This window comes from Aegilops tauschii, chromosome 7 (assembly GCF_002575655.3).
Source record: "Aegilops tauschii subsp. strangulata cultivar AL8/78 chromosome 7, Aet v6.0, whole genome shotgun sequence".
Classification (NCBI taxonomy): Eukaryota; Viridiplantae; Streptophyta; class Magnoliopsida; order Poales; family Poaceae; genus Aegilops; species Aegilops tauschii.
In genome coordinates, this window is record NC_053041.3 from 434,827,646 (window position 1) to 434,851,455 (window position 23,810).

At 49.3% G+C, this 23,810-nt stretch overlaps 2 protein-coding genes across 2 annotated transcripts; one reads left to right on the forward strand and one right to left on the reverse strand.

Annotated features, from left to right (window-relative positions):
* The first annotated feature begins 5,609 nt into the window (after positions 1 to 5,609).
* On the forward strand, positions 5,610 to 8,658 carry LOC109761505 (ubiquitin-conjugating enzyme E2 28). Its single transcript, XM_020320326.4, has 4 exons — positions 5,610 to 5,992; positions 7,200 to 7,327; positions 7,981 to 8,085; positions 8,283 to 8,658. The coding sequence occupies exons 1-4, from the start codon at positions 5,923 to 5,925 to the stop codon at positions 8,424 to 8,426; spliced, it is 447 nt and encodes a 148-aa protein (XP_020175915.1). The 5' UTR covers positions 5,610 to 5,922; the 3' UTR covers positions 8,427 to 8,658.
* Positions 8,659 to 13,971: 5,313 nt separating this feature from the next.
* On the reverse strand, positions 13,972 to 16,505 carry LOC109761503 (plastid division protein PDV1). The gene is made up of 2 exons (XM_020320324.4): positions 16,053 to 16,505; positions 13,972 to 15,033 (listed from the first exon to the last, which is right to left on the reverse strand). Exons 1-2 carry the CDS (start codon positions 16,353 to 16,355, stop codon positions 14,536 to 14,538), a joined length of 801 nt encoding a protein of 266 aa, XP_020175913.1. The 5' UTR covers positions 16,356 to 16,505; the 3' UTR covers positions 13,972 to 14,535.
* Between the last annotated feature and the right edge of the window lie 7,305 nt (positions 16,506 to 23,810).

The following is a 23,810-nucleotide window of genomic DNA, read 5'->3' on the forward strand; positions in this document are numbered from 1 at the left end:
TGCGACGGAGGCCTCACCGCCCCCTACTACTCCCACCGCTGGCCAGGCCATCCCTCTACTCACCCACACCCCCTGTTATTCTGCGGCGACGGCAGCCTCACACCGCAGCGAACCAGTGAACCCTCGTACTCCTCTACGCGTGGGCATCCACTGCCGCGTCTTCCCCGGCTCCGCGTCGTCCCCTTCCTAGGCCTCGCCGTCGTCCACCGCCCCGGTGCTCTCGGCGCGGCGTGGTCAACGTGGTCAAGGAACGGCTTCCATCGGACGTGGACTGTACGTGGAGAGGCTGACAGCTGGGTCCACGGCCGCAGCAAGGAAGGGCCTCCTTATTACGTGCAAAATAATTATTCCTCCACCTGACAGCGGGGACCCACCGGACGGGCCACCGTATTTCGCGAAAAAAACGTTTCCCCCTGACTGCTGGGACCCACCAGCTACATCTTCGCACGCAAGGAAGTGCCTGACAGTCGGGACCCACCTGGTCGAAGCGTAGGTAGCATTGTCAATCTGGTCGCGAACGTGTATGTACATACTGGTCGATGTAGAGACGCGCACGTGTCGTAGTAGAGGCGCGCACGTAGCATGTACACGTACGTACAGCGGCCAGGGTGCAAGAAAGTAAATACGGCCACGTACGTACATACGAGCGGGGTCTCAAACGCCTACTCGCGCGTACGTACGGCCAGGGCTCATGTACATGGCTGGGTCGGAACGGAGAAACAGCGTCGTCGTCGTGTTCATGGGGAGGCAACGGAATTCATCGTGTTCATTGGGAGGAAACGGAACGCGTGGGAGCCAACCGGCTTGGACGGAACAACCGATGGAAACGAGGCCTGGCGTACCGCAGAACGGAGGAAATGGCCTTGTGTTCGACCGGCCATGTTTGAAACGGGACCCTGTTCATCGGGAGGGGTCTGGCGTACCGCAAAACGGAGGAAACAGACCTCCTACGGTCGAAATGGGGGTCCTGTTGATCGGGAGGGGTGTGGCGTATCGCAAAACGGAGGAAACGGACTTGTGTTGGAGCGCTACGATCGAAACGGGGGTCCTGTTCATCGGGAGGGGTGTGGCGTACCGCAAAACGGGACTCCACGGGATACTGTTCATCTCCACCGTCGACCCCCTCCAGCCTCCACGGGCTACTGTTCATCCACCGTCGACCTCCTCCAGCCTCCACCTGCGACTGTTCATCCACGGGCTCCTGTTCATCCAGCCTCCACTGCGCGCTACTCCACCGGCTACTGTTCAACCAGCCCTCTCCACGGGCTCCTGTTCAACCACCCCTCCAGGGCTACTGTTCATCCTCCCCTCCACTGTTTACTATTCATCCTGCCCTCCACGGGGTGGTCCTGTTCATCCTGCCCTCCACGGGGTCCTGTTCATCCAGCCCCAACCGGCTCGAACGATTGGGGTCCTGTTCATCCACCCCCACTGGGAACTGTTCATCCAAACCCCACAGCAACGCTCACTGTTCATCTAGAGGCAACGCCACGGGGTCCTGTTCATCCACCCCCACCGGGAACTGTTCATCCAAACCCCCCAACAACGCTCACTGTTCATCCAGAGGCAGCATCGATCGGCTTCAGTTAGCAGCAGTAGCGAAGGAATCGCCCGATCGGGTTAAGTTAATAGCCATCGATCGATCGCTCGGGTTCAGTAACATGTAGCCTGCAGTGCAATCGCTCGGGTTCAGTTAGAGCCCAACGCCTCACTCGGGTTCAGTTAGAGCCCAACGCCTCGCACCCACGCGCGTGATAGTACGAGAAAACGCGCATCGTTCGGCCCCGACCACCCACCGTAACCGGGAACACCCTGATATTTTCCTCGCCCTCGCTTCTACCACGATTTTTTCCGTCATGGACGGCCCAAAGAATGTCATGCAGCTGCGTCTCCGGCCCGCCCAGGACGAAAAGCCCATTTTCTGTCATGATTTTTTGTCATAGAAGTAGGACCCCACCACATCTACGATGATACCGGGTTTTGTCACAATTATCGTCATAGAAGTGTCATAAGTATGACAGAAAAGATTTTCGTTCGGCCCAAAATGTCACAGATGTTTCTTTTTTTGTAGTGATAGCCTCCACACAAAATCTTACTGTTACACACAATTTACCAAACTCGGTGTGACCGAATACTCAAACTCGGTCAGACCGATTTAGTTCAAAATGTGAACGTTAGGATTTTCGGTGGGCCTGACATGATCAACTCGGTGGGACCGATGTGCTAGGGTTAGGGTAAAACCTCAACTCGGTTTGATCGATTACGCAAACTCGGTTGGACCAATTTTGGTAATAAGCAAAACCGAGAGTTGGTCAAGCTAACTCGGTGGGACCGAGTGCATATCTCGGTGGGACCGAAATAATTGCAACATGCAACAGAGAGTTTGCAAGCCCATCTCGGTGAGACTGAGATCCCATCGGTGAGACCGAACTGATTAGTGTTTCTGGTAGTGGCTATGTCAAGTGAACTCGGTGGCGCCGGATAGATCAAATCGGTGGGGCCGAGTTGACTTTAGGTTTAGGACATATGTGGAAATGAGAAAGTGGTTGAGGGTTTTGGAGCATATCACTAAGAACTTTGATCAAGCAAGCCATTAAGCAACACCTCATCCCCTTTTAATAGTATTGGCTTTCCTATGGACTCAATGTGATCTTGGACCACTAGAATGAAAATGTAGAGTCTTGAACTTTTGCCAATCTTCTGTCCTTAGCATCTAGAGGGGGTTCCACATCCTCTTGTCCATGCCACTCCAATATTGAACTTATCTGAAATATACTAGATGAAAGTATTAGTCCAACAAGAGATATGTTGACATTAATTACCAAAATCACCCAGGGAGCACTTGTGCTTTCAACCAGAAGATGCGCACCGGAGGCTGGCCAGGGGCCCCACGAGCCGCCAGGGCGCGCCTTGGTGCCTCGTGGGCACCTGGGTGGCCCTCTCTGCTATTTCTTTCTTCCAGTATTTTTTATTTATTCCAAAACAATTCCCCGTGAAATTTCAGCTCATCTGGAGATGTGCAGAATAGGTAGCTTCGGCATACCTTTTTCAAGCCCAAAATTCCAGCTGCCGGCAATCTCCCTCTTCATGTAAATCTTGCAAATTAAGAGAGAAAAGGCATTAGAATGGCACTACAAAGTGTTATATTGGCCAAAAACATCATAAATAACAATAGGGAAACATGATGCAAAATGGACGTATCAACGAGCAAGCCGCGACGGTGTTCGACATGCTCAAGGAAGTGATGGTTACCACTCCCGTGTTGGCTCTGCCCAATTTCAAGTGCCCGTTCATGAACGAGACGGTCGCCAACCAACCCGTGGCCTACTTCAGCAAGGCTCTCGGCGTGCGCAACCAAAAGCTCTCCACGTACGGGAAGGAATTTCTCGCCATGATGATAGCTATCGACAAGTGGCGGAAGTACCTGCAACGCGGTCCGTTCGACATCCTCACCGATAACAAGAGCCTCTGCAATCTGGGAGAACAACATCTAGAGATTTGCAACGCAAGGCGATGTCCAAGCTGGTGGGTCTCCAATTCTGCTTCTAGTACAAGCGCAGACTCGACAAGGGGCGGCAGATGCGCTGTCGCGCGTCAGCAAACACCTTGATCTCGTCGCGCTCTTGGTATGCCAACCGACCTGGCTACAGGAGGTGGCCAACTCCTACGAGACGGACCCTGACGCGTAGGATCGGCTCCAGCAACTCGCCATCCACAACCAGGACGACGACGGCTACAAGGTCCACCGTGGCCTCATCTGCTGCCAAGGTCGTCCCTTGATCGGGGCAAACATAGCCCTGTGCACCAATCTCATCGCCGCCCTGCACAGCAGCGCGGTGGGCGGCCACTTCGACACCACGACGACCTATCACGGCGTCAAGAAGCACTTCGACTGGCGGGGCCTAAAGAAGGACGTCGACGAGTTCGTGCACTAGCGCACAGTGTGCCAACAGGCCAAGCACGAACACACCAAACCTGCCGGCCTCCTGGCGCCCCTCCCCATTCCAGCGATGCCATGGGAGGACCTCACCATGGATTTTGTGGAGGGTCTGCTTACATCCGAGGGCTTCGACTCCATCATGATGGTGGATCGGTTCACCAAGTTCGCTCACTTCGTTCCCCTCCTCTACCCCTTCAATGCGACGCAAGTGGCGCGCGCGTTCTAGGATAATGTGGTCAAGCTCCACGGCGTGCCGTCCTCCACCATCTTCGACCGCGACAAAGTCTTCACCAGCAACTTGTGGCGGGAAATGCTTGTCGGCGCCAGCACGAGGTTGCTCTACTCCACCGCCTACCACCCCCAGACGGACGGCCAGAGCGAGCACGTGAACCAGTGCATTGAGATGTACCTACGATGCATGGTGCACAACTCGCTGCGCAAATGGCGCCGTTGGCTGCCCATGGCGGAGTTTTGGTACAACTCCACATTCCACTCCGCGCTCAATTGTACTCCCTTCAAGGCACTGTGTGGCAAGGAGGCCAACCTGGGTGCCACAGGATTTGGTCCGAGACGCCCCTGACTGGAGAGATCTGGATTGGACGACGCACGCCACCCTCATCCGCGCATGCTCAAGCGTGCGCAGCGCTGTGTCAAGAAGCAGGCCGACCGAAATCTCTAGGATCGAAGCTTCCAGCTCGGGGAGCAAGTTCTTTTGAAGTTGCAGCCGTAAGTCCAGCAGCCCGTGGTAGCCGCCCCCGAGCCAAGCTCGCCTTCAAATTCTTCGGGTCGTACATCGTGTTGGAGCGCATCGGACCAATGGCAAGCAAGCTGGACGTGCCGTCAACAAGCCGCATCCATCCCGTCTTCCACATGTCCCGACTGAAGCCCTTCACGCCGGACTATACCCCGGTGTTCGCAGAACTGCCCCGCGTCAAGACCTCTCTGGTACATTGGCCGAGCCCTCGTGTATCCTAGACCGGCGCATGATGAAGCATGGCGATGCGCCGGTAGTCCAGCTCAAGGTTCAGAGCACCGGATCTCCCGACACAACGACGTAGGAAGACTACGAGGTTCTGTGCTAGCGCTATCCGGCGGCTCCAATTTGGGTGGAAGACGAAGCTGCTTAAGGAGGGGAGAGTGTCACACCTAACCAACCCATGGTCAGTGTGACACGGCACATCCGACGTGTGGAACTCGCGTGTGCGTGCGAGTTAAAAAGGGGTCGCCTGTGGCCGAGCGAGACATGCCTGGTGAACTTTCTTTCTATAACCTAAACTTTCCTCTACAATCCCAACCTCCTTCCTCTCCAAGCCTCATCCCCCTTCTGCTCCTCTCACCTACTCCAGATCGACGATCTCCATCATCCCCGGTCCGTTACAGAGGAATACAGGCAACAAGTATTTGCCACTGTGATCCACGCCCGCCTCCTTCCGACATGAAGAAATATGGAACTGATCGGTATCTAGGGTACTTTGGCGGTGGCTCCGCCGGAGGATATTTGGGACCAAGGGAAACCCTAGAGGAAAAAAACCCAGTGCTAGTGGCATGTGGTCGAGCAAGAAAAAGAAAAAAAGAGGCCGGACCCAGGAAAAGCTAGGGAAAAGAAGGAGAACCAGACGCGTCGCCGACCCGTTTCCCCACACCCTCCCCTCTCTCGCGGGGAAAGCCGCGTCCGTCTAACGCGACCGACCGCGCACCCGGCCACCGTAGCCAGCCAGCAGTGTGGCCTGGCCGCCAGTACGCAATACCGCGTGCTCCACCCAGGCCGGAAGCTTCCGGAGACCGCCCTGCGTGCCGTGACCATCCTCCGCTCCAACCCAACCCAATCTCCTCTCCTCTCCTCCGCACGCCATCCCTCCCCGACTACTTATACGCGCTCCCCGTCGATCTATTCCCCACTCCGTCCCACTTCCTCCTCCCTCTCGATTCCGATCGGAATCGCAACTAGCTCCGCCGCTTGATTAGCCGGCAGCCCCGTCCCCATGGCGTCCAAGCGGATCCTCAAGGAGCTCAAGGACCTGCAGAGGGATCCCCCCACCTCCTGCAGCGCCGGTAATTTCTGCCGCCAGATCTACTTATTTATTACCAGCTAGCTCTACTTATTTACCACCAACCCCCGGAAGATCCCTCGTCCCGGTGACAGATGCATGTGTGATGATTTGTCGTTTTCGTGGCCTCGTTGCTAGATATATGTATCTCGATTAATTAAGAAGATCTACTTATTTGCTAGACACATGCTGCTTTTGGAAATTCCTGTGTAGAACCGTTAGAAATTGCAGTAACCGGCGGGGATCTGAAAGGGAGGGCAAACCGTTGTGGAGCAAATTGGTCGCCGGATATCCCATGCTCATGAGCCAATACAGTTAGCCTACTGGCACACATAAAATGGTAGTTGTACTGTTCCTGAAGGAAAAACATTGGCAGTGGACCAAACACCTACTGCAAATAGTCATGCTAGCCTACCAATTACAACGGTTTGGCAAAAATTCCTCTAGCTACCGATAGGCACTAAAAATGGTTACTACTGTTGTGATGTAATCTACAGTTTCTTCATTTCTTCTATTTCTGGACTCCCGGTTTAACATTGTACTTTCCCCCTTTTGAACACGTAATCAGTCATTGCATTGTCATTATTACATATTGATGGTTGTTCTTGGGTGGACGCTCAAGCAGCATTCCAGAACATCCTAACCTCTGGAGTACATGACTACGCATGCGTGTAGTCAAGCATTCCTGAACTGCTAAACTTTGCTACTAATAATGTGTTGTAACCGTGCCTTTATCGAAAATGTCACACTTGCCTACCATTTTACCAATGGTACGGCAAAAATGCTTCTAGCTGCTGATAGGCACTAAAAATGATCAGGGCAGTTTTGATATAATCTACAGTTATTAATTCTTACGCTGTTATGCATCTGGACTCCCTGTTTAAAGTAGTAGTTTCGCCGTTTTGAACAAGTAATCACTCGCTACATCATTACATGTTGATGGGATAAAAAACACTTGAGGTTATGTGTAGTGAGTAGTTCATGTCTGGATGCGTGGGGTACCCATGAATATGCATGGTCGTAGTCAAGCATTGCTGACCATCCTAACCTTGAAAGTTCTTCTGTGGTGGTCTGCTAAGCTTTGCTAGTAATGTGTTGTCACTGTCCTCTTGTTGAAGTATCATTGCTTAGCCCATTGCGTGCAATAGCACTATGGGAATTTATATTGAGGTTCCATTGTGTGACTAAAACATCTGGTTTTCACGGAACAGGCCCTGTGGCGGAAGATATGTTCCACTGGCAAGCGACGATCATGGGTCCATCGGAAAGCCCATATGCTGGTGGTGTATTTTTGGTTACTATTCACTTCCCCCCAGACTACCCATTCAAGCCACCCAAGGTATGCAGTCGAGTGTATGCAACGATCTGAAATTATTCCTAGGATGATACAGGAGTGCTGCCTTTTCAACTCTCTAGCTTTTTGAGGTTTCCCAAAGCCCTGTTATAAGAAACTTCCTTGCCAACGTCTTGCATTAATTCTCATCAAATTTTTGATTCAAGCTTAAATACTACTGCCAGCCTATCAGACAAAACTGTAAAGTTGTCTAGCCCAGAGTCAGGGGAATGGTTCATCTATTAGCATATCCCTTCTATGTTTGTGTGTCGATCACTGGACCTGTATATCAAAAGCTAGTATTATCACAACTCCTGTCCTTTGCGTGTACAGTGGATGATTCTTGCATGATGCATGCTCTAGTAAAGTTGTGATGATCAAATTGTGCTTATTGAAAAAATGCTCTAGTATGATAATTGAGATGCATGTTACATAACAATGATTACTTCCATGTGGTGGAAAGGTTGACTAGGAGAGGGTTTCATGTTATTTTTCTGTTCCATGCTAGTACTTGTAGATAAAATATTTGTGCTATAGCAATGATCTAAGTAGTTGCAACTGCTTTGCCAAATGTCTTTTAACATTTCAAGTAAATCTGAAATGCTTGTCTTGAGCTCCGCATTCCCTCTAGCTAAATTATGATGGAAACAATTTTCCAGGTTGCATTTAAAACAAAGGTTTTCCACCCAAATATCAACAGCAATGGGAGCATCTGTCTTGATATCTTGAAGGAGCAATGGAGCCCTGCATTGACAGTTTCAAAGGTGACACAATTCTTTCTTTTCATGGTTTTGTAACAAACTCGGTCGTGAATGTGATGCCTGTCATTGAGCTGGAGTTCCAGCAGTTTTAATTCTTACAGCTTAGCCAAAGCATGTTAAAATTAAACTATCTGTGCAGTAACCTTGCAGCAGCATTCGTTCTCCGGTTGCACGTTTATCTGACAAGCCCCTATTTCCAGGTGCTCCTTTCAATCTGCTCTCTACTAACGGACCCAAACCCCGACGACCCGTTGGTTCCGGAGATTGCACACATGTACAAGAGCGACCGTGCGAAGTATGAGTCCACAGCGAGGAGCTGGACCCAGAAGTATGCAATGGGCTGACCCTGGAGCCGCGCTTGGAGGATGATGTTGGGGCCATCTTCGCTTGTTACACCTAATGTATCTTTGTTCCTGTTCTGCTGCTGCTATATGGGATTGTACTGTCCACCTACCTGACTGAATTCAAGTGTCATATTGTGAAGTGATGGCAGAAGGCCTCTATGGGTCTATGGGTGCACCCATCCAACAAATTAATAGAGATGGGAACCGAAACTAAAGTTGTTCCGTTGCTTGACCTGATTGGTGTCCTCGTATTTGTCTCTTATTTACTGGATGTTTCTGGATGCTACGGACAAATTGGCGTACGGCCGCCCCTGATTTCGCCAACGAATTGGCGTACAAGCACAGAGGAAAAGATGGGTTCAGTTGGCGAGCCAAAACGTTGGAACCAATCCAAACAAGCTGCGGTGTCCTGGTCAACGCCAATAATAATATTGGCTGGGCGTGCCGCTGATCCAATCCAAACAGCCCCCAACACTTTTACCCATTCAACGACTGTCAAGTAAAGTGTCTCTATTGGTCCGGATGTCCGAAATCTTGCAAACCAGCATCAACCCTGGGGGAAATTTTGTGAGTCGGACATCTGCCATGTCGGACTCTGACAACACGGACCCAGAATGTCGGAAATCTTGCAAACAGCACCCTAGGGGAGATTTAGAGGAGCCCGGACGTTCGTACTCTGACGAGACTGACCCACCCAAAACTCCTCTTCGTGTCTCAAGAAACCCTCGGTGCATTCAGGGTGGACGTGATTGGCGTGGAACCGAGGAAGCCTACTCCGGCGCTCTACATTCAACCCGCCGCTCTGCCTGCTCCGGCTGTTTAAGCCAGCCGGCCATGCCTTAGTACCCTACCCCTTCGAGCCCTTGGCCCATCGTCCGAGCTGCTGTCGAACTACCCCTTCTCACCCCGTCCGAGCCCTTCGCATCCTCGCTCGTTAGTGATAGCAATGGCTAGAACCGCTCGTTCGTGGTTGAGGAAGCTCTCGCCAGGGTGCCATGTGGAAATCATGGCGAAGGTATGCGCCGCGGATGATTGGCGGTAGGCCTGCATTGTCTCCGAGCTCTCCAGAGATGAGCTCTGAGGAGAAGGAGGATGGCGATCCCATGGTCATGGCCGAGATCGCGATGGAGGAGGCGGATGAGGAGCCGGTGCTCGCGTTGGTGGAGCCACTAGTGATCAGGTTCAGCCTACTGCAGGCTGAGCAACACTACAACATGTTGCTGACTGAGGAGGAGCAGGCCCTCGTGGATTAGCAGCCGGTGTCCGTGTTCAGACTGCAACATGCGGAGTAGCAGCATCTGTCGCTCTTGGAGGAGCAGTTGGAGGCAGTGTTGGAAGGGAGAGAGAGGTTTGATGCGGAATATGATGGATTTGGTGGAATCGTTGTTTGTATTGCTTGAGCCTCGTGGGCATATATATATAGGAGTACATGATCATCTTGGAGTACAAGGCAACATAGAATAATATCCTACGCTATCCTAGCTTTCCTAATAATCACGATACTCAACATCCCCCCGCAGTCACAACGGTAGCAACGCAGACGGTGAGACTGGAGAAGAAACCGAAGGGAAGCTGACGGGCACCGCCCCATAGTCGTACGGTCGATGCATCGCGGAGTCGTGGCTGGAGTGGAAACCGACAAGGTTGCTCAAGCAGGCGGTAGCCCTTTGTGCCGTTTGTCGACGTAGCGAAGAGTGTGGGTGGTGGAGCCGTGGACGAGGTAGCCGTGCGAAGAATGCCGTGGTCGATGTCGAGTCGGGGTGGCCGGTGTCGAGGAAGTCGCCGTGGAGAAGACGGTGTTGACGAGGCGTCGCGCCGGGGTTGCCAAACCCGGGGACACGTCGTAGACGAAGGCACGCGTCGGTGTTGCCAGCACCGGGCATGCGTAGACGGTCGAAGACGAATTTGATGAAGCACCGCACCAGGCATGCCAGGCCCGGGGACACGTCGTGGACGAAGGCAGGCGGTGTTGCCAGCACCGGGCATTCGTAGACTGGGACCTGCACGAGCTGTACGCCATGTCGAAGAGGCCGGAGAGGCCAGCAGAGAAGGACTCGACGATGGTTGCGGCGCCAATCGGCGCTGGGCCAATGTCGCCCGCGGTTGTCGGAGTAGATGAAGCGGGCGGGGTAGATGACGGCGACGCTGGCGACGAGCTGGTGCTGGACGAAGACGAAGGGGGTGGACGGGTGGCGGCGGCGGCGGCTACGGAGGTAGCGGCGGCGGCCGCCAAAGAAGAGCGGTGGCGGCTAGGTTAGGAGTGCGGCGGCGGTGCTCGAAGTAGGCGAAGAACCCTGACAACGTGACGAAGACCGGCGCGGACGGTGGCGTTCCCTCGCCAAGGGAGACGGCGTGGCGCATACCACGGGAGGTCGACGCGCGGTGACGGCGGAGTGGACCGCGGGCCGTGGCGCTACGGCCCGAAGGGGCGACGCAACGGCGGCAGGCAGGTCGGGGCGACGGCGGGAAGACCTCGGGGACCGCGGGCCGCGACACTGCGACCCGAAGGGCAACGGCGGTTCGCGAGTCGGTGCAACCGCGGGGACGACCTCGGGGCAGCGGCGGGGACCGCGTATCGCGGCACTACGGCTCGAAGGGTCGACGCAACGGTGACGCACGAGTCAATGCAGTCGCGAGGAGAACCACGGGGCGGTGGCGCTGCGGCCCGATGGGGCGACGCAGCGGCAAACCGATGCTCGATCGGCGGAGAGGCGCGCGGTACTCGGGACGATCTTCACGGGACCTGCGGAGGCGCGCGTAACCGACAGGCCAGGTCGGCCGCGCGGCGTAGATGAGGCGGATCACGACAGCGAGCGGGTGATCAAGCCGAGCGCGCGTGAGGTCGGGGACGCCGCTCGGTGGAGGCGAGGTGGCGGCGGAGTCCGCGATGAGGGCGGCGACGACGGACGGCGTGGGACGTCGTGCGGACGAGCTTGTCAGCACTAGCACCCGGGCTGCCAAAGCAGCGCCGGCGGCCGGGCAGCGAGGCCCGAGCGACCAATGGAGCAGCGGCGCCCGAGTTGAGGCAGCCGACGAGCCTGACGTAGCCGTCCCGAGCAGTCGAGAACGAGGCCGGCGAGGTAGACCGCCGGGCCGCCGTGCATACGCGGCGGAGGCGGGTGATGTGGATTGATGGGCGGGGCGAGGCCGCCGGGTCGGGGCGATGCAGGTGTCCCGGTAGGAGCAGGGCGGTGACGGACGGCGCAGGGCGACGCGCGGACGGCGGCTGGCCCTAACGGGCCGCCTCGGCGCGCGTGGTCGCCGGGTCGGAGGAGAGGCCGGCTGGTCGTGCCAGGGTCGGAGTAGAGGCTCATGGGGGTCAACGGGCGGCGGCGGGCGACGCAATCCGATTATAGATCGGTAAACCAAAAAGAAAAACGCCGATCAAAACGACCGGCGAGAGAGCGAACAAAACCCGGAACAAGGGCTCGGGAAAAGACTCTCTAGGGCAGCCGGCCAACACGGTCGGCGGACGAACCCTAGGTACGGGCGGTGCGGCCCCCGGCGGCGGTCATGGAGGCCGACCGCCCCAGGGCGACGCGCGGGTGCGAAAGCGGCGGCGGCTAGTGTTTGGATCGTGACTAGGCTGATACCATGTTGAAAGAGAGAGAAAGGTTTGATGCGAAATATGATGGATTTGGTGGAATCGTTCGTTGTATTGCTTGAGCCTCGTGGGCATATATATAAGATTAGATGATCATCTTAAAGTACAAGGCAAGATAGAATAATATCCTACACTATCTTAACTTTCTTAATAATCACGATACTCAACACGGAACACCCGCCTGACGCTGCCATCACGGCCATGGTTGCGGTAGTCCTGTGCATCATCAACGTGAATTGCATGGTGCTTGCATACATGCTTAGTGCCTGCACCATCAGTTGCGAGCTTTGGCAGCTCTGCGTCAACGAGGCGGAGCGCAACCATCTCTTTGATGGGCTTTCTTTTATCTAAAAATTATTATTCCATAAATCAATGAAAATCCGGTGTCCGCTTTTATTTGATGATTTCGGTTGGATGGCTGGCGCTCCATCCAATTTGATGATCCATGAACACGTTCAAACATGTCCGTATACATTTGATGGTCCGCCTTCAGGTTGCCCTAATATGCTTGTACGGACCTAGTTTTGTTTGCCGAAAGTCTAACGCGGCAGCCGGCAGCTCACATGCTCGCTTCGGCACGCGATGGCTCGCATGCCCGCATCAACGCACTAGATTTTTCTGTAGTTTATTGCTTTATTTATGAGGAAGATGTCCTTGGCAGTGCTTAAATGATCTGCGAGGAACCCTTAAACATGATAAATGTCATGGCGGTTGGTGGATCAACTACTCCCATCGATTTAGTACAACAGTAATATAAAATTGGATCAACTTGAAGAGTATGTAAATACACACAATTGCAGAAACAAAATTATATGTATATATACGTCAAAATGGGGTCACTCGATATCATTTTCATTTTGGGCCAATTTTCGTAGCTTCTCTAAAAAGCTTCAAGGGTACATTACTTCGTTCAGCAAGTAGGTACTGTGAAAAGGATGAACCGAAGGGTTGGATGTTATGTTGTTTTGAACTTTTGATTATAAACAAACTCCAGAGAGATAAAGCGAAAGAAGGCGACGAAAGGAAAGGTAAAGATTAGAGAGAGAATTGAGGAGCGCAGTTGCTTTTTGTGCACAGCCCCCAAGCACACCAAGGGGATTTGCATCAAGTCGGCTTGATTAGAACACCGGTCTGCCTGCCCTGCCTACTCTTTTACAGCCTCCATGAGTTGTCTGACAGCCACAAGGATCAACAACTTTTAAGGGACGGGCACCGTTGAGAGATGATCATGAGGTGTTGGGCCATGGCATCGGCAGGGGAGCAGGACAGCGAGTGCTGGCTGGATCCACCGTTGCAAGATAATGCCTGCCGACTCCAGCATCAACGGCCGCAGGATTAGCACAACGGATTAGCTTCTTCCCCTTTTCCAAAAGGCAGGTTTAGTGCCCCTCATCCAGATAATAGCACCACTGATCTAGATCTTCCTCATGATTGATCTCACAAAAGATGAGGAACCAAAGCCACCAGCTGTGGATTCTGCTACAGGACCTGTCATGTCAATTGAAAATTGAAATGAAACAAAGATGCCAAAACCATAGACAGTAAGAGGATGAAAGGAGCATCCAGATCTTGTGTTTCGCCAAAGATTTCACTGTAAACTGATTCAAACTTGGGTAATGCTAAAAGTCTGACGTCATATTTTTAAGCATGGAAAATCAAACTGAGCCGGATTTGAGATGCTTGCCAGCTAAACTTGCCATCCTCGGCAAACACAAGTTGCCATAAAAGACGCTCGATTTGCCATGGCAAAAAAAATCCGATGTCAGATTTGTAGGGCAGTCCTTCAAACTTTACATGAGAAGGCCCAAGCTGGTGACAAGTAAAGCCATTGCAAGCAGCAATAGAGAACAAACCTAACTCGCATCTCCGAAAGAAGGGGAACATATGCAAAGAAAAAGCGGTGCCTAACTGGTGTGAAGAACAAGGCACAAGAAAGAGCAATTCACAACTCAACCCTTTGAAGGCTATGCCACATGCACCTCATTGTACTTTTGCGTGCTTGTACTTTGGCTCAGTTATATACAAATCACAGGGTGAAGTTATCAATCAAGCAAAGAGCCTTTGGGCCATGACACTAGTCGTAGAGGCAAACGAATGAAGCATAGCATCACAATGTCTAGCCTGATTTGCAACCCCAGCTGCTGGTGACTGGTGACTGGTGAGGGAACATTGGCTTGTGGATCCTCTCCAAGTTCATCACCATAGATGTTGTACAGTAATAACCAAACAAACAGATTCAAATGTCGCAGCCCCAGAACGAGATATGTTGCCCTAGTACCATACAATTGTTGTGGTTAGTTGAAGAAAAGGGAACCGACTTGCAGATACTTCCGGTGCATCTATTGCTAATCTCAAACCATTTACATCCTGTGTGGTACAGCTTCTAACGATGAAGGTAGACTGTAGACCAGCCCATCCAAAAGAATGCAATGGCTAGTGCCTAGTGACCTAACAAAACCGACCAAAACTCAATGGAGAACAAAGCTTCCTGTATCTGATGATTGCTCAACCTCTAGCTAATAACACTTCCAAATGCTTTCCTTTACTGTCTTTTCTTGACCCTCCAGAAAGAGAACCATTGTCGGCTCTCCTATATTGGGCTGCTGGCGTTTGTTTACCAGAGGCCAATTGATGAAGCTGCAAGAATGTGAGCATACTTACTGCAAACACGGTAGCATTACCCAGCACGCTACCCATCCTCTCAAATCTTAAAATGTTCTTGGCTAAAGCAAAACTGCAGGATACCACACGCACCACCATGTTTGAACCATGCCCCCTGCGGTCCTCCTCATCTTCCCCTGATTGGCTGTGCGTCCCATACACATCTTCCGGCGAGACAAATTGGCTCTTGTCACGCACATCACCCACGAAACCCAAGGCTTCCTCAATGACACCATGCCCCTTTCCTCTATGTTCAGCCAACCTTGCAGCAAGGAGAATGCGACTTTGCTGCACCCTAGCAATCGCGGCATCTTGATCGGCACGCTGTTGTAACTGAACATCCTGCAAGCCATTTTGACACAAATAAGCAACATATTGTTTTTCAATCAGGGAATATTTGGTGCCAGATGTCTAGCTAGCACAAACGATCATGGTGAAGTGCCCCGTCAAACAAAATCATGTAGAAGTGCTTAATTTCACAGATGTGGAGAGAAGGTAACTTATATTGACCCTTGAAATTGCTCCTTTATAAAGCAGCATTATGTTCTCAGCCCATTCAGCTAAGACTCAATCATGTATGGTAAAAAATTGTACATCATATACCATAGAATGAAATGAGGGACACGGCAACAATTTTAACAATGAAGAGTTCCTATTGATACCTTATACAAGAGAACGACCAGGAAGAAGCTACATGGGTAACTACCATTAGCCAGAAGACAATGAGCTACATGACTAACAACCTGTGCCAATTGTGTGTCTTCGTACCATGATTGGGTACAAGGGAACGAGAGGTCCCAATTCAACAGATAAGATTCTCCCGGTGTATGTTACAACTATGGAGGGAAGACGCATGCCAACAGAAGTGAATCTGGCACTCAAATCACATGAGGACAAAATTGACGAAGAATACAAAGGCTTGTGATAACGAAACATAACAGTGACAAACAAACAAACAAAGCTAGCATCCAGCTCACAAATATGTGGCTTAATATCGTTGGTTTCCACATGGACGAACTGCCAAACAAGGAACATCTGTGGACCAAAACACAGAACAGCAATAATGAATGAGAAGGCCGACCTAGATTGCCTGAATAAGATGCGTGCTCACAATGTAAATGACAGGAACGATTGTTCATCTGAATCTGGATTTACAGATCAGCACGGTGGAGTCATCTCATCAAAAGAGAACAAACAAACTTAAAAGGAGATGATTAATTGCGCAAGGGAGGAAGCAAAGGCATGATAACAATCCACTGTATCATACTCTCTGGAGATGGTTCTCGCACGCGACATCAACGAGCCACGGATTTTTCAACTCGGAGGAAGACGAGGAGGGGGGAGGAGGTGAGGGAACTCACACGAAGGAAGTGGAGGTGGCCCTCGAGGTCCTCGAGCGCGGCGCGGATGGCGTGCAGGCCCCGCGCGTCCGCCATGGCCGCCGCCGCCGCGGCAAGGTCGACGTGCCCTCCCCCCTTCGGCGGCCGCTGCCCCTTGACGACTACGTGACCGTTGGGGGCGCCCCGGCAGCGGCAGGCCGGAAGGCCGGCGCAGGCGGAGAGGGCGAGGATGGCGTGGCTGAGCTTGTCGTGGAGGTCCCAGATGCGCTCCTGCAACGCCTCCGCCTCCGCTTCCGTCGCCGGCGTCTCCCAGTCCCATCTCATCTCATTCACGCGATTCGCTCGTCGCCGTTGGCGAGAAGGGAGAGGGGTGGGGGGGTGGGGGCTGAAGAAGGCAGGCAGGCACGCGGGCACCCCTGCGCACGACGGGTGGAGCTTTTCTTCTCCTCCCTTGTGTTGACACAAAATACCTTTTTCTTTTTCTTTTTCTTTTTCTTTCTTCTCTTTGTATTCCTATAATTTTTTTTGAGGGTAATTGTATTCCTACAATTGCTTTGTGTCATGTGGTGGTGATGAGAGGGAGGAATCATTCCGGAATTATGCATTTCCAAAATGTAATGCAAGTTTTTACTTGTACTTTCAGATCATTGAGGTAACAGGTGGCAAATCCGTTATTCAAAAGAAAAAAAGAGGCGGTGAATCATAAAATATACTACTCACTCCGTTCCGTATTAGATATCGCTGATTTAGTACAAGTAGCGAGAGCTAATATGGAACAGAGAGAGTAGCAAAAAATGGGTCATTAACAAAATGGATGTACATAACAACTTCTGTATTTTTAGAGTTAACTTGATTACGAGAAAGCGAGCTTTATTCATGTAATTACTCCACTTTATTCTTTACTCTATATATATTGATTTGTTCAAGGAGAATTGCTACCTACTAATAGTTTGCTTTCGTGAGGAAAGTATACTGAATAATTTGGTTATAAGTATACAAAGTGTGGAGAGAAATTCATTTCCGAATTAATAACGAAATACATGAATTGACTCCAATTATGCACTCTAAAAATTTGAAGGCTCTCGAATATTGATGACAACTTTTGGCCTGCATAAAAACGGTCCTCAAGATGACATCAAATGAAAAGAATGTTCAGTATAAAAATTGCATGTCTCATGAAGGTGAACAAATATTTTTTTGGATCATCCCAATCCAAGGTCGTATGCAACTTCTACACACAATTTGTTGTGTTGAGGACTACTTTTGGCCTATACAAAAATGGAGCCTAAAGGTTCTAGGCTATCTAGAAGCGTGCCTGCGCAAATATTCGATAAAGAGGTTTCGGGCTACCTTCGGGTCATCCAAAGGCGTACAACGACACATGAAAACTAGTCTGTGAAGTTCCGGGCTACCTCCGAGCTATCCAAAAGCGTACAACATCGTGCTTGGAGGTGACCTGGAGGTTTGAGGATGACGTGTTTGAATTAAAGTAGATTTGAAGGTAGAGCAGAATTTTAAGTCATTTTCTTGTACGTAAAGTCTAACCGCCTCATATGTGGATGAGAGGTGACGACCGACTGATACAACAACACATGATCAAATAAATCAATCTACTTACTTTTTTATCCATTGTTCTTGGTTGTTCTTCATGTTGGGCGGCAGTGAACCTCAAGGCTCTTGTAGCGGTTAGGATGACCTATTGAAGCCATAGCCTGGTGGCGATACCCTGACATTGATGGCAAGTGTTGTAAAAGGGGGGAAAAGATGGCATCATCCGGGTGGTTCGAGAATGAGTCACTTCTCTCCTATCATTCGATGAAATGCGGCTCAAACTTGGTAGATATGGGCACAATGGGTGAGTAAGCATGCCCACAAAGTTTTGAGTTAAAAAGGAGTTGGCGCAAAGGAGTTGGGTTTTAAGAAAAAACTAGGGTTGAGGTTGTTTCTACAAAATTGTGGTGACCAACTCCAAGGCTTTGGGTATTTGTGGTTCACATTGCAAGGGTTTGCTAATGTGAATTTATGAGGTTTTTTAGAGTAGCAACAAATTTAGTTGCTTTAGAAAACAAAAATAAATCCTTCAAATTATTGTGGGGCATTTTATGGTAAATAATACTTTTGATGGATGAAGAATTGTTTATCAAGGTTTTTGGACAAGGCTTGGGCATTTTCCGGAACACCAAGGATAGGCAAGAAAAGAGGCTCAATCTGTATAAAATCCATGGAAAACAATAAATAAAAATGGAAATGGGGGTATAACACCCATCCCACTTGCTCTCTCTCTCTCTCATATCCCTCAAGCACCACCATCACGAGGACAACAACTGCTTCGCCACCTTCCCCTATGGTAGCAACGACAAACTTGATCACTTCGAGAATGGCTATGCGTTAAAACTTCCCAAATCCTAGGAAAGTGTGATTATATGTTGCCATGTCGATGGTTGGCTAGCATCGACTATGCATGCTAGAACAAATTTATGAGTTCCTCCATGGATAGGGTAGATTAGAATTGATGCATTATTGATCTGAGGTAACCCGATGGTAGCGTACATTAACATGTGCTCAAATTTTAGTGCAGAGTGCTACTTGTGAGTTGCGTTGGGATTTTCCCCGAAGAGGAAGGGTGAAGCAATATAGTAGTTCGTAAGTATTTTCCTTAGTGAGAACCAAGGTTATTGAATCAATAGGAGAATCACACCAAGCCTAGTGAACAACAACTGCACACACAAGAGCAAATACTTGCACCCAACACGGGCAAGAGGGTTGCCAATCCCCTTGAACTCGTTACTTGCAAGGATTAAATCCGGTAGTGGTAGATATATAAATTGCAAAACAAAATAAAAGATAATAAATTGCAGCAAGGTATTTTTGGTTTTTGTAATATGATAAAAGTAGACCCGGGGGCCATAGTTATCACTAGAGTTTTCTCTCTTAGAACATAGCATACAGTGGGTAGACAAATTACTATTTGACAATTGATAGAAAATCACATAGTTATGATGTTATTCACGTCAATGGTCATGTATATAGGAATTACGTCTGTGACAAGTACACCGAAACCATTCTGCATCTACTACTATTACTACACCAATCGACCGCTATCCAGCATGCATCTATAGTATTAAGTTCATAACAAACAGAGTAATGCATGAAGCAAGATGACATAATGTAGACAGAATAAACTCATCAAATCACGTCGTTTTACCCTTAATGGCAACAATACAAATACGTGCCTCGCTACCCCTTCTCTCATGAGGTGAGGACATCTCAAGATTAAATCCATTACAAAGCACCTCTCCCACTTAATATAAATTAATCTAGTTGGCCAAACCAAATGGTTAGATCGGAGAGAAATACAAAGCTATAATAATCATGCATAATAAAGTTCTAAAAAGACTCAATTACTTTCAATGAATAATCTAATCATAAACCCACAATTCATTCACTGGTTCAGCGAGGTGCTATACAGACGGTTTTTAACCCCTTTCCGTGACGACATTTTGAACCGTCGCCAAGTGAGTGACTGCGATAGGGGGGTCCTTCCCACACGACCCATAAACCGTCGAGAATAGGGAGCCTTGATGAATACAGTTGTCCCTATAAAACTGTTTCTGATATCTCGAATATCCCAAATGCTCCATCCTTGCTACTCATTTGTGCTCGCATTGCCATCGCAGTCGGTATTCTGTGGTGCTACGTTTACGATCCGTGGCTCATCACAAACAGTTCACGATTATAGAACATGTATGTTAAGTCGACAATCACACACATTCACTTTTCCCGAACCGTATGCGATAACTAATTAAGAAGATTAGCTAATAATCGTACGAGTGCCGGATAGGATTACGAAATGTCAAACCGTCGTAACGTCGTCGTACATGATAACTATCGCACACGCTATTCTGTGGTGCAACATTTATGATGCGTACCACATCATAAATAGTTCATGATTGCAAATCCTGTACGATAAGGCAACTATCACAAACGTTTAGTTTGCCCGCACCGTTTGTGATATTGTCTGACATCACACATGCTTTGCAAACGACAACTGTGTGCATGATCGCACATGTCTCCTCTCCGTGAACCGTGTCGGGTTATTGTGTATATCACAAACGTTTGTGTTTTAACAACCGTGTGCGCTGTAACAACCTGCAGAGTGTAATTTCACCATAATTTAAGTGCTGCTATTTAAAATTGTACCGGATTTGAATTTGAAAGTATGCTATAGCTTTATTCATATCGTTCAGGTTCAAACAACCAATGCATATTCGATTCATAGGTACATATGTTCAAGAATTACATAAGCACCAAATAAAGAATGATGAACCACGGTTGTATACTTGTACTATTAAAGATGGTAAAGAAAGAGGCGAAATATATTCTGGTTGCTGAACAAGGTGAAGCGGAATGCCCATATTGTGCCCTCCTCCATGCAGAAGGCACGCATGACTCTAGTCCAACCCCATGTGATGGCCGACCGCCCATCCTTCACTGTCTTCATGAACACATCTAGATAGTCATTGTGTTCTAGTAGAAATACTTTAACCTTTGCATGCCCACCAATCATGTAGTTTGAGTGGTAATCTTGAGTAAACTTCTTTGGCAACCGCTGCAAAGGAAAAATATTCAGACATTGTCATCTAACACAACTCATTATGGGCAGTAAAAAGAAGGCTGCAGAGTTCTTACTTACCATCCTGCAGTTCGCTGTTGTCTTGGATAAAGTGTAAACAAATAGTTTAATTGCCATCTTTTGACCCATTTTACTAACAATCTTTATCAGCTTCCTCACTTGATGCTGGTTCATCAATATCTCATTGCCCCGTACGCAGGAAGGGTCAAAGCGCGGATCTTTACCAATGACATATGTACCTAAAAGCACCGAGTTAATATTAGAAGCTAAATAGCAATTGCACAATGATGTAGTACAACACTCCCTCCGTCCCATTATATAATATCTTATAACATCCAATATACTCACATATTGGATGAATTAACATCTTATATTATGGGCTGGAGGGAGTTTATTGCATTTTTACAAATTATCAGCTGATTAATTGTTTTTGTTGTTGCTATGCAGCCTAGGATTGCATATTTAGACATTAAGTACAGTGCATGTTGCTATGTAAGGTAACACTCTTCCTTGTTGCTATGCAGCCTATGATTGCATATTTAGACATTAAGTACAGTGCATGTTGCTATGTAGCCTCGGATATATTAGATATGGCCCTAGTTAACCTATCGATAAATGGGTTACAGATATATTCAGTTAAAAGTCTGATTCACCGATTAGTCCCTTATCAGACCCCGGCCTATATAGTACCAACTACCGATATCATGAACAGTGAGTATATATAAGCCATTGGATGAAACTAACCTCGATGGAAAACAACAGTCGTTCCCAAAATTGTCCTGTGTAAGTACATCGAGAGGCATGTTAAGCACAACAGGCTAAACATCAACCAAATATATCCATGGCAGACAAATAATCTCCAAACGGTAGCTTCAGTGTGCAGGTTTAAGTACGCTAGTTAAGCAAAACAATAAATGGAAAGATGTGTTAACTGCAACAGGCCTAACATTTAACAACAAGCAAATATAGTCATTCAAACTGGTATTGTGCCGGTCTAAGTACACTGTTTATTGTTAAATAAAAATGAAAAGGCATGTCAACCACAACATGCTTAACGACAACCAAATGTAGTCATTCATAGTGGTATTGTTGAAACTGGATGAAATTGAACTGCATAGTTCATACGTGCACATATAGAACATCACGTTGTGAATAACTGGAGTAAACAAGGCATACTACGAAGAACCGAAGATAGCATTTTTAACTAGACATATGCTAACTACAAACAACCGAACAACCAAAAAACTTTAAAAGAGCCATATGCTAGCTATAACAGGCTTAATAGCAAGCAAATATATGCATTCCTATCGGTATGTTTAAAACAAGTATTGATGAAAATGTACTGCACAATAAATAGTTGCACATATAGAGCATCAGATTGTGAACAACTGAAATAAACAAGGCATACTGCAAACAACTAAATATAGCAATTAAAACTAGACATATTCTCATGACACTACAAAAGGGACTCGACAAAACAAATCATGGGTACCCCCACTGTGAAGAGGCACGACAAAACAAATCATGGGTTTCCTCACTTGTCACAGATGGGCTCGTTCCCATGGGAAGAGCACGGACCCTGGGTGCGATCCATGTTGTCGCAAATCGGCTCCTTCCCCTTAGAAGAGCACGGCTGTAGGGTGCCCTCCCTGATGTCGCAGATGGGCTCTTTCCCCTTGGAAGATCCAAAGAGGGTTCCCTCCTCGTGGTTGCCGTCGATGAGGTATGACTTGGAAGGTGTGGATCCCAAGTGAGCATCGTAGAACGTGTCATTCAGAAATGACAAAAGGGGCTCGATGGCGATGTAGGATGGCAAATTCTTGACAGCGAGCTAGAGGAGATCAGCGGCGGGGCCATGGATGAGATCGACGGCGGTTGAACCCGAGGGGTTGGGGGTGGGCCACTTAACCTGTGACATAGCCTGCGTCAGGCCGCCGCTGTCGATGACCTGAACGTCGTAGCCGGCGTCCACGATATACCCACATACTCTAGCCCACTGATTGAGAGCTTGCGGCTAGTAATGGTCGTCAGCTTCCTCGGCGGCCACCTCGGCGACGTCGGGCGAAGAGGCCGTGATGCACCTCTTTTGGGCCAGTTGCTCCTCAAGGTCCACGGGAAGCATAGCCGGGCTTAGGCTGCGACGCTCTGGAGTGGTGGTGGGGATGGGAATGCAGATGTGTGGGAAAGGGGGCGTTTGGCAGGCGTCATCTAAGAAACTTAGGGTGACTAGGGTATGGAGATTGGTGGGTAAGCTGCATGGGCAAACCGGCTGATGTTGACAATGGAGGCCTTGCAGCGGCGGCAACAACCTTGCTAGGGTTTCGAGCGAGGGAGGGATTGTGGTGGGTGTGTGTGTGTGCGCGCGGACGTGCACCTGAGGAGTTTTTGGGGTGTGTGTGTGTGGAGGGGGTGTTGGAGGAAATGACGCGGCTACTAAATTTTTTACTACGCGGGAGTCAAACGCGGGAGTAAAGTGCCGTGGGTATTGAAATTTTGGATGATGATGCATCGCACATGGTCCTGAAATAACAAACGTGTGTTATGAAACAGAAAAACCCTCGAGCCGGGCAGATATTTTCGAGGGATGCATGCGGGAGCGGGAACAACAAATATCACACACGGTCGAAACATAACAACCGTGTGTTATCAAACAGAAAACTCTGCAGGCGGGTAGATATTTTTGAGAGGGGAAGCCTCGTGGAGGCCAATGTACTGTGCTGATGTGCGTGACAGGGGCACTGGCGTGGCACACAGTTAGTGTGAGTGAACCGTGTTTGTTGCATCATCCGACTAGTCTAATATTCATAAATTTGGCGAAAAATACGCGGGGAACGGTCAGAACACGAACACACTTGCATGTGGACCAAATATATGTATGAAGGGTGACTTAATGTTCAAATACCAAATGCACAACTTGGATGTGGAACCTATCTCACAAAGCACACGGTATTGCTTGTCCCCCCTCGTGTCGGCAGGAGGGGAATCCTAAGCTATGAACGCATGCCCGCCCCCATGGAGGTTCACCTAGCAAAGTGCGAAGTAGCAGACCCCCCATCACACACACACACACACACACACTTTCAGTTGGCGGGAGAGGGCATCTCACCAAGATGTATCGTAAAACGGACCAAGAAGAATCCACCTTG